The sequence below is a fragment of the Macadamia integrifolia genome, unplaced genomic scaffold (genome assembly GCF_013358625.1).
Source record: "Macadamia integrifolia cultivar HAES 741 unplaced genomic scaffold, SCU_Mint_v3 scaffold837, whole genome shotgun sequence".
Classification (NCBI taxonomy): domain Eukaryota; kingdom Viridiplantae; phylum Streptophyta; class Magnoliopsida; order Proteales; family Proteaceae; genus Macadamia; species Macadamia integrifolia.
In genome coordinates, this window is record NW_024870554.1 from 161,699 (window position 1) to 173,118 (window position 11,420).

Genomic DNA, 11,420 nt, shown 5'->3' on the forward strand with positions numbered 1-11,420 from the left:
ATTTTGTCAATGGAGAATATTACCCACCTCTAACGTATAATAAAATATGGAGGGAATAATGATATCTTATTTATTTATTAGATACTTGGATGAAAGAAAACTTGCAAATAAAAAATGATTATTAGGCATTTACTTATTTATCAGTAGTCATCACATATGTAAATATGTAATTCATTTAGCTATGTAAGAGAAGACGATGATAATATAACCTTGTTATATTTTGCGTTCACATCAGTAGGGATGTTAATGGGGTGGTCCACTCTATTATAAAATGGGATTCGGCTCTTCTCTTGACGTCCATAGCCCAGGTTTCACCCATAGCTACTTGTGCGAGCGCCATACGTCTAGGCAGTAATCCAACAGTTCTTGGCACCTTGTGTTCTACACTTTTATCAACGCCTCATTCTCCGTGCCTTATCTCAAGACATTGGATCACCGCTTAGACACGTGGTGCTCACGCTAGGTAACTATGGGCTGACCTGGGCAGTGGTTGCTCAAGAGAAGATACGAATCCTACAAAGTGGGCTCTGTCTTACACTCAATATGGTTTTTTGTTGCCTCCTTATTTGAAGGAACTTTTAACTTTTACAACGATTTTTATGCCTTCTAATAAATAGATATGTTTCATATTTAAAAAAAAAAAATCATGACTTATGTATTTTTTATTTTTTTTACTTAATCGTTATCATTATGATAGTTTATGATTTATTAGTGACCTTATTTTGGTGGTGGTGGGTTTGCTACATTAGTCAAAATGACATTTCTATTAGTCTATTTAAAGTTCGTAATAAAATTTTTATTATCTTTTGTTTTATGTTTAATTTTTTCAAATAAAGAATCTAAAATAATTTAAAATTTATTTATTTTTGTTTTATGTTTAATTTTTTTCAATAAAGAATATATAATAATTAAAAAAAATAATTTAAAATTTACTTTTTTTTGTTATGAGAAATCATAAGATTGTTCTTATATTAGAGAAAAAATAAAATTACAAAATTGTTTGACATGGAGGTGGCATTTGAAAAAAAAAAAAAAAACACATATAAAACTATGGAAATCAAATTTTTTTTTTTGTTGGTAATGATTAGAGAATCAATTTATCATTGTTTGGAAATCGCAGACATAAGGAAGCCCCTTAAACTCTATTATTATAATAATAATAATAATAATAATAATAATAATAATAATAATAATAATAATAAGTCAGTCCTATCCCAATAAATGTGATTGGTGAAAACTAAAAGGATAAAATAAGAATAATGAATGAGATCAACTGCAAATCAGATTTTTTATACGATCTGATTCATACACAAGAAATCTACCACCCTTTTTTTTTTTTCTTCCATGGATCAATCTCTATGACATCCATTCTATTCCGACCACCACTCGCATTTATCATATTTAATAGTTTTTTATTGTTATTTTATTTTATTAAGTAGTTTTCTGTTATCATCGAATAAAATCAAAATCAAGATCAAAATCAAAATCAAAATCATAATCATCCATCAGCCACCTGCCCACCTGCCCACTTGCCCACTTCCCGGCTTCCCCACCTCCCACTGCCATTTCGGAATAGCGAACAATGTAGATGCAGTTGAAGATGAAGAAGATGCCACCCGTAATCTCCAGGAACTCGAGGCTTTACAGGAAGAGAGGAAAACCACCTGTACAGCTCGCTCCTTTATAGTTAGTATCTCTTTCTCTCGCTTCTTCCTTGTTGGTTGGTGTCTTCTTTTTAAGGGGTTTTATCACCTCCATTATTATATGGAGATTTAATTCGAGGAAGCTGGAACCCAAGGACGGTCTTCTGTCATTTTTTTCCTGATAAATGTATTTTACGATGTTTCGTAAGTGAAGGCTGGAAAAACCAAGGTGAGTCTCTTTCTTTGTTTCGTTCTTCCATGTCTAGTGGACCTCAGATTCTCTCTCTCTCTCTCTCTGTTCGTGTGTTAAACTCTTGGTTTCAGTGAAATTAAACGTCTGATAAATACTAGATGCATCAGGGTGTGTAAAGACTTTAATCCAACTCCGCCAAAGCTTTGGGAAATTTGGCTATTTGTTGCACTTCTTAACGATTTATCCCCCTTCTTATCTTTCTCAATTGGTCTCAAATTAATAATCTTGTGCCAATTAGGAGATCTGGTGTATTCGGTTTTGGCTTCTACGGATTTTGGAGTTTAGTTTTTTCGGGTATTTCATAATGGGAGCTGTCTCTTGGATATATCCAATCTCAAAGTTACTTTCGTGCTGGATACTCCAAGATTCTTAGTGTTTGGCGTATCTGGGTAGAATAACAGTGAACTTACTGGATTATTCAACTTCATGTTGGTCCCTAACTTGTTACCATTTTACATTGACATTGTTAAGTCAGGCAACTAGAGATTGATAAATTAAGGAAATTAGCGGAACTGTTGTAAATAATAGCTTGAAATGAGAAGTTTAGGCGTATCCTTTATGGCTTTAACAGATGATTTGTAGTGACTACACACCGGAGGAGAGCTTTCCCAATGAACAAATGAACTTGAACACTTGCTAATTATGATCACAGCAATTCAACAACATAAGAATGATGGTGGGGCTGAGTCGTGCCACCAGTCACTCTTCTTAAGTTGTAGGCGACCCTATGGTGTAATAATAATAGGTCCTTGCGAATTGATCTTGGAGGACCGTGTAGGCAATCCAAGAGGGGGGTGAATTGGGAATGTAGAATCTTACCCAAATAAAAATTCCTTGCACTATCTAGTACTTGGCTTTCTCAAAACTTCAATCAAATGTTAGTTAAACAAAACACAATAAAAGAGATTGAAGGGAATAGAGAAAGAGAGAGTGCACACACCAGATTTATCGTGGTTTGGCACGGCCTCAATACTATCATACATCCGCTCCCAAAGCCCTCGTTGGATTGGAATTCCACAAACACAATCTCCTTTCAGGGTAGGAGAAACAGTCACTAACAGATCTTCCCAAGATCAACACTCTCCTTGCAAGGTAGGAGAAACACCTCACAAATTGGGGGCCTCAATACCCTCAACCAAGGATCCGTGCCTCAATACCCTTCACCACCACAATCACTTTAAGTGATACACATTGGCACAATGGTACAATGGTCAAATCACAAGTTACCTCTTTACAGGTGGATATGTAAAATTAAGCTCATATACTGATCCCTTTGCTCAACAGCTCATGCTCAATGGCTGAAGTTCATTTGCAATTTCAAGCTCTTTCTCCAGCCTCTTTGCTCTTTTGCTTTATATAGATTTGCAAGTTTTAGCATTTAGGTTGTTGGACTGTTCAAGCTTTAGCCTAGCAGAGCTTTTGCACATAAATTTGCCCAAATTTCATTTATTTATTTTTTAACTCAAGCTATTCCTCTATTTATAGACCTCATTCCAACAGTTAAAAAAAATTTAGCCGTTATGATTTAAAATGGACTAATTTTCAAAATAACGGTTGACTGCAAACCAGAGCCTATTGGTCACTGCCTGTAGACTTCGAAGAACCTCTTTGGATTCCACCGGTCGATGATACCAGTCAGTTGAACCAAGGTCTGTCAAATTTAAAGTGTTCTCAGTAACCAGCAGATAATATACTGGTTGACTGCTCAAGTGCAAACCGGTGGACTCTCCACTCATAGCTGATCGACCGAATCATCGACCGCCAGTGCTCTCAATTGCCTTTCCACATATTTGAACCAATCACTTGGATAGGCTTTCCAGTTGGTCTTCATACCATTCCAAGTGAAGCAAAGTAAGGTCCATTCAGGTTACCAATGGGCTAAGTCAAGATTCATGATATATGTCTCCATTTAGGTCCAATTTGACTTAGTCAGTCTACATTCTGAGCCACCTATATTTTTAGGTATCTCATTACAAGTTCATAGGTGACGAGATGAGCTTGAGCATACAAATTATCATATCCTAGGATCATTTGGATGCATAAAAGAATATTTTTGGTTTGGAAATTAACTGCTAGGCTAGGGCAATTCTGTTGGTGAAGTCCTATTCTGATTTGGTTGAGTTTTATGAAGTTGTAGTTCACTTGATGGAATAGGTTTGTCATTGCTCCGGTTCTTATTGTGAGGAAGAAAAAGTTTTCTTATGAACAAGGAAGATGTGGGGATTAATGATGCTCTTCCTCCTGAGCAAGATGTTGACCCTGTTGTTGATCATGGTGATGAGATTGAGCTCATTCTGCTAGTCTCACATCATTCTAAAAAATACTTGTTGAGACAGGTTCCCTCTTCAGGTAGAAGGGTATTCTTCTGCACCATGATAATTATGTAGATGTTCATACAATCGTCGACATCAAGGCATAAGAAAATTTTATTTAGGTTGAATTTGTTCAAGCACTTAGCCTACTACAAATGCTACTCTTCAAGAAGATTCATGTATGAGGTTTTGGACCTTTAGCTTGAGAAGAGGCCAGTGCACTAGCTCGAGGACACCTACAGGTTGGCCCATTACAATACAATGTGCTTGCTTCGTCATTCATTGGCTCAATGCAACATTCTTCTAAGGCGACCTTAGCAACGAAAGGCAGGTATTCTCTACGATGGTACATGGTATACCATCAAGGTAAAACAAAGAGGCCATACATACTTGATGTCGCCACATGCGTCATCTGATATGCTTCCTCGGCGATAATCTCCTTCTCCAGTTACGAGTCACTCTCTCCTCCCCACCCATGGTGTTATAATTCAACCATCTTCCTTGAGATATATGCCACCCCAACATCTGGATAACTACAAGAGTATCTTGGCTTCATGACTAATTCGATGGAGGCGAGTTATTTTAAGAACGGGAGAGTTGATGTAGTTACAAGGCTGGTCCAACCTGAACCAAGAAGAACCAGATCCAAACCTAGGTGTCAGTTCAAGCGGGTTATATAGGGTCTTTTCTTTTGTTTGGGATTTATTTTTCAATTGTTCTGTACCCTCAGTCGTTGTTGGCAAGTAGAGTTTTTTTATTTCAGTTTTAGAATTTGAATAGGTTTGGTTTCTCTCATTAGTTTCTAGTTTATCAGTCCATAGCGATTACATCTTCACACTCTGTTTCTGCACTTTTCTGAGACCAGACAATCATATCACGGATCCAAAAAAAGAATATTTTTCTGGTTTGGAAATTAACTGGTTGGCTGGGGGATTCTGTTGGTGATGCCCTATTCTGATTTGGTGGAGTCCATGAAGAAGTTGTTCACTGAACAGAACAGGTTTATTTTTGCTCCTGTTCTTATTGTTAGGAAGAAGTTATCTTCTTCTTATTTGCTACTAAAAGCTTATTTTAATATATTACACAAAAGACCCTCCCTTTTAAAATTCTTCTGTTTATCCCATGTTTGTGTTAAATTTTCTATTTGTCCTTTCCTTGTAGTTATATTTACTGACTTGTCCCTATTCCTATCTGTCACTTCCAAAAGTGCACTAAACAGTTCTGAATATTGACAAAACTGCCAGTACTCATTCAATTTGCGGTATTGTAATTTGTGGGCCCATAGTTATCACAGTTTAAGGGTTTCCGGACCTGTGATCACATCACTGTCACCTTTAGGCTTAATGAGCTCTGTGCAAGTTTCACAGGGCAAAGTAGTTAGAGCATTATTTTAGGAGGTTATGGTATGGCATGGGTGAAACCACCATGTTGCCATTCCTAGCCTTGTTCTTGAGATGGATCTGAATTCCCAAACACAACAGAGACATAGGTTCTCCCTACGTTGTTAGCTCATTTGCTGGTCAAAGTCTCCATTAAGGTGGGATAACCATCAATAATTTAATATACTGACTGTTATAATGATGATTTACTAAATCAGAGGGTGGCATCGTTGGGGAGGTTAGTGGCTTACCCTTACTGCCTTACCATTTACAGTGAACAATCCCTTTCTGGGAAGTAAATAGGTAAGGTAGGTAAAACCTTAACAATGCTCTTTTAATCATTTGGGGAATTCCAATGGGCTATGGCTTGAGAGAGCTTGGATATGTTAGGTGGGATGGGTAATGGATATATGGATAGAGCCTTAGTTAAGGCCCTGTTACTTTTACCCTTCCCATTTTTTTAGGAGGCATGAAATTCTTACCCTTACACTCCAAACTAGGGACAGGTTAGACAGGTAAACAGGTACAGGGATATCCATTGCTGGCCTTACTGAACTATTTTGGCATACTTTCTGTTTACTCTTAAATATTCTACCTGTCAATTTCATTATCTGCTCCATATCACTTAATTCGTCAAAAGTTAAATATGGTATTTACTACCACCTTCATTTCTATTTTTAGACAGGTATATATTTGGTCTTTATCCTGCATCCTTTTCATCTCACTGATCTAAAATGGGAGGAGTTCTGGGAAAGGGAGAGTCTTCCAGAAAGGGTTGGATTCCAGAAACAAAGCTTGAAGCCAAAATGGTTGAAGTAATGCAGAGAAGGGCATCTGAAGGAACAAGAATGAAATCATTCAACAGCATAATCCTGAAATTCCCAAAAATTGATGAGAGCTTAAGAAAGTGCAAGACAATTTTTGAGCAATTTGGTAGGTTATTTTTTCTGGTTTGTATTTTTTTTAGTTGTATTCAACTTCTGAAGAACTAACATTCTCTTGGCATAGAGAGAGCTCACAAAATCCCATGATTATAATGTGAACATTTATCAAGAAGATATGTAGAGGAATAAGTGGGAACACACATCACGCACCTCCTAGAAGACTTTTACATGGACAGAGACACAGTAGTTAGCACTCGGTGCCTGACAGAAGTCTAACTGGGCATGTTGGACAAATATGGTTGGGCATCCCAAGTTTAAAACTCAGATTGAAAAGAATGTGTCCCCGTCTCCCTGCTGTCCAAGTTATACTTTTTATGATGCCACTGGTTCAAAGACTACCTAAGATGTTGTTTTTTTAATATTTTTCAGGGATAATATTAATTTATATTAGGTTTAAGAAATATTGACCGGAAAACAATATCTCAGTAAGTTACTTATAATCAATTTTAATTTATCATTGTGATATAGCCCAATTCTTTTCATTAAAGTTAAGGACTTTCTCGAAAATGAGTATTGCGAATTAATGGATTTAAATACTATTTATCTCGACTCAATCAACAGACCCTTTTCCCAACTATTTAGGGTAGCTAAGAGAAGTGAGTGTAAATATCAATTAAATATTAATTAACTTTTGATGCAATCTGTTGTAACTAAAAGGCATTTTAGAAGATGGCAATAAGACTGGGAATAGTTTATGTAGCTGAATTTTGGAACAAAGAAATTACAAATGGGTGGGGTTTTCCTACACGGGCTGTTTGGGAAGGATCCATGGATGGGCACCTAGTTATGCCATGTGGCAAGTAAGATTAAGCTGAAATTTGTGGGCAGGTAGACCTCAACGTCCACTGTCCACATGGAAAGTTTCAGCCTAAAAGGAATTGGGCATGTGGCAGGACAAAGCATTTGAATAGATTTTGTACTACCAAGAGGGTGGTAGAGACTATGAGGGGGTGCTTGAGCATATTTACGAGCATATGCCTTTAGATAGGAGAAAATTGATGATAGGGAGATAGGTGGACATAGTGTATATTGGTACTGTGACTAGTGTAAGAACTGTTGTGGGGAGGAGGGATGTTAGTGGATTCCCAATTACAATTGGATCACATCAGGGGTCAGCTTTAATCCCATATTTGTTTGTGCTTGTCATAGACAAGCTGAATAGAGACATTCAAGATCATATCTCTTATTGTATTCTTTTTGCTGATGATATTGTTTTGGTGGATGAAACAAAAGCAGAAATAATACAAAGTTGGAATTATGGAGATCAACCTTCGAATAAAAGTATTTAAAATAAGTAGAACAAAAACAGAGTATATGGTGTGTAACTTTAGTAATAATAGGTCTGAAAGTGAAGTGGTGAAAACTAATTATGTGGAGATACCAAAAAGTGAAAATTTCAGGTACTTAGGTTCAATCAAATAAAGGAGGAGAAATAGTGGATGATGTTGCACAAAGAATTAGAATAGGGTGGATAAAGAGAGGGGTGCGTCGGGAGTGTTGTGTGATCGACATATTTTTTTTTAAACTCAAAGGATAATTTTATAGGGTAATGATACGCCCAACAATGATGATTGGAGTTGAGTGTTGGGCAATGAAGAGACAATATCTAATCTAAGCAAACATAGTGTAGCTGAAATGGGGATGCTGAGATGGATGAGTGGTACAACTGGAAAATATAAAATAAGGAATGAACAAATTATAACTAATTTAAGAGTAGCTCTGATACATGAATAGGTTGCGGGACAGTTGTTTGAGGTGGCATGGATATGTGCAATGGAGGCCTTTGAATGCTCCAATACGGATGGGTGATTTGATTCACATTGAAGGAGCTAAAAGAGCGAGGGGTAGGCCTAAAATGACTTTAGGATAAGTGGTGAGGAAAGCCATGCATAGCTTAGGATTAGTAACAAGTATGGCTTTGAGTAGTGCTAAATGGAGAAAAATGATCCATGTAGCTGACCTCATTTAGTTGGGCTAAGGCTGAGTTGAGTTGTATGCCTTTAGATGGAGGGTATATGATTTTGAATTTCAGTATGAAATTTGACATGTGGCAAGTTCAGACCGTTCCCCTAATATCCAAAGGTCAGAATTGCCATATCATTCTCCCATGTTTGCAAGGATAGTTTTTCCCATCGAGCTCGTCTAAGAAAACTTTTGCCAAAATAAAACGGATTTACCTGAGAATTGGATGTTCTGATGGTTGACTGGCAAGAGTGAGAAGGATGGAATTTGAAAACAATGCATTCTATAGAAATTATTACTAGCACTGTGAGGTTACATGATCATGGAAGGTAAATTAGGTGTTTTGCGTATATGTGATGAAGATTGATGGAAGCACCGATGAGGAGCAATTTGATGCAAATTGAAAGTGCTAAGAGAACAAGGCTGATATGGGTAGGGTTAAAATTGTGAGAGAAGATGAGTGCATATGATTAATAGAAGAAATAGACCTAAATCAAGTGAAATTGAATGTGCCAGCTATCTCAGCTGTTAAAGTCTTGGGCTTCTTGTGGCTAAAACCTGGGATAGAGTCCTACTTTCACCCTCCCCTCTCCTCCTTTGAGTCCTCCCCCCCTCTTCCAAAAAGAAAAATACTCCAAGTGATTGTAATCAATTTTGTTTGAAAAAAGGGAAAAAAAAAAAAATAATAACTAAAAAATAAAAATAAAGAAATGCTGCAAGTGTTTAATAATGTGTGGTTTCTTAATTAATTATTTATAATATTTAAGTTGGTCTGAAGCAAATGCTCAAGGCTGATGAGTGTTGGCTAAATATGGTTGCAGAGTTGACTGTTATTATCTCCTTTGGTGTGATAGATGCTTCTTATTCTATAGACTTTTATGTAAGCTAAATAGTTTCCCTCATTTCTTTTCATAGACACGGATTCAAGCGGCACAATAGATCCAGAAGAGCTGAAACATTGTTTTCATAATCTGGAGATACCTTTCACTGAGGAGGAGATCAGTGATCTCTTTGAAGCATGTGATATCAATGAGAACATGGGTATGAAGTTCAACGAGTTCATTGTTCTTCTCTGCCTCGTCTATCTTCTGAAGGAGGATCCAGCAGCTCTTCATGCTGTATCCAAAATATGGTTTTTGTTTTCTCTGCTAGTTTTCTTGCATTTGATTATTTCTATATGATATATGTCTTTTTTGGTAAAAATTATGATGTATATATGTCATATGTGTGTTTTGTGAATATTAGGCGGAACTCTTTTTTTATTTGACATTTCCAGGTATATGGTGAAAGTTAATACCAGAGTTTGTTAATTATGTTGAAGTAACTAGTACTCCTTTAGGTAGAACCTCTATTTTTAGAGCCTGTATCTTGACTCATTTTTGAGTTTCAACATAATTTATACTTCCAAAGTATACATTTGTTATTTTTTATACCAAAATGTTTACTATTTATGCCACCCCTGATCATTCATTCCCAAGTTAATATCTTTCTCTTCTTTTTCCTGTTTTTTTCTCTCTCCCTCCTTTCTTTCTTTAGCCCTCTTTCCATTTGGCTTGTTTCATTTTCCCTTGCTCAAGTTGTAATACATATTAGTGCTTTTACATGCAGGAAGGTCCATCTCTTCCTTGTGTGTGGAATTCATATAATTGGGTCATAGTTGTCACAGCGTCTAGAACCTCTAGGCGACCAAGGTGTTGTAGGGGGTCTGGACACAAGGCACTTGGACACCAATACCTTGAGATCTATGTATTGAGTAAAGACTTTGTACTTGGGCCTCATCCTGGGAACCTGCTTGATATATATCTTCAGTTTGGTGATCCCAATTGTTTAACTATTTTGCATGATTATGCTGTTCAAGAGTATAGGTCTTGAAAAACTACACATTCAACCAGTACTGAATGATGTTTCAATATCCATGGAATGTTTCATGACAGCTAGGGAGAATGTAATATTTCCATCTTGAGCACTTGTTCTTTTGCTACTTTTAACCCAAATGAAAAGCTTGCAAGTCCTTTAGTTTCCTTGACCAAATTGCTAGAAATCACAGATGGGATTGCCAGATCTGGAGGCGACGTTTGAAACGTTAGTTGATGCATTTGTTTTCTTGGACAAGAATAGAGATGGCTATGTCAGCAAAAATGAGATGGTGCAGGCCATAAACGAAACTAGTTCAGGGGAACGCTCTTCTGGTCGAATAGCAATGAAGAGATTTGGTCAGTGATCTCTCTCTCTCTCTCTCTCTCTCTCTCTCTCTCTCTCGTAGATGTGCCTTTGGCATAAATGATATATAGAATAGTGACATGCATCTTGACATATGAACCAGAATATGTGACCTGGATGACCTATCTTGGCCTTTTGGCTAAGATCAAGTGCAGTTACAATACCACCGCCACTTGAAGATGTGGGTCAGACTGCCTGAAAATTCCCAGACTTGGGCTGGACTTTTCAGCTCACAAGCTGGGTTAGAATTAGGAAATCCAGGCCCAAGGTTAGGCAGGGCTGGCTGGCTGGCTGAGTAAGGGTTGAGTCCGATGAGCAATACACAATTTAAATGGAATAGTTGCTCTCTCTTGTAGTACCAACTGTCCGAAATACCCTGAGACTCAAGTTTGGTTCCCTGCAACTCCTTGAAAAATGGTGGACCCAGGTACTCTTTTGTATCGTACAAGGTTGCTGAGTACTTGGAACTTGTTATTTCAAAATTTTTTTGCTTCACTATTCATTTTTCCCATTAAGAAAATTGTTGATGTGTTTTTTATTGGGGTTCGTGCTATTTGCGTGTTGACCATTTAGTTTGTCAACGTTTCCCTGATGCAAATGGATCTGACAATGATCAAAGCTGCCAGAATCCTAAGCCACAAATCTAGTACTTATTCTGATTTATCTTAAGATATTCTGTGACCCTCGTCATTATAAACCTCCCCCCC

The 11,420-nt window shown here is 37.1% G+C and overlaps 1 protein-coding gene across 6 annotated transcripts in view; it reads left to right on the forward strand.

Moving 5' to 3' along the window:
• Nucleotides 1-1,477: 1,477 nt before the first annotated feature.
• The window catches only part of LOC122070163 (probable calcium-binding protein CML21), a 10,368-nt gene continuing 425 nt past the window's right edge, over nucleotides 1,478-11,420 (forward strand). The window contains exons 1-4 of one of the 6 annotated variants that reach the window (XM_042634287.1): nucleotides 1,478-1,872; nucleotides 6,273-6,520; nucleotides 9,409-9,611; nucleotides 10,532-10,706. In XM_042634287.1, the coding sequence (XP_042490221.1) occupies nucleotides 6,322-6,520; nucleotides 9,409-9,611; nucleotides 10,532-10,706 (577 nt within the window). In that variant the 5' untranslated portion in view covers nucleotides 1,478-1,872; nucleotides 6,273-6,321. Of the gene's footprint in view, nucleotides 1,873-6,268; nucleotides 6,521-9,408; nucleotides 9,612-10,531; nucleotides 10,707-11,420 lie in introns of all 6 variants that reach the window. The other 5 variants (XM_042634288.1, XM_042634289.1, XM_042634290.1 and 2 more) reach the window with 5 other exon arrangements.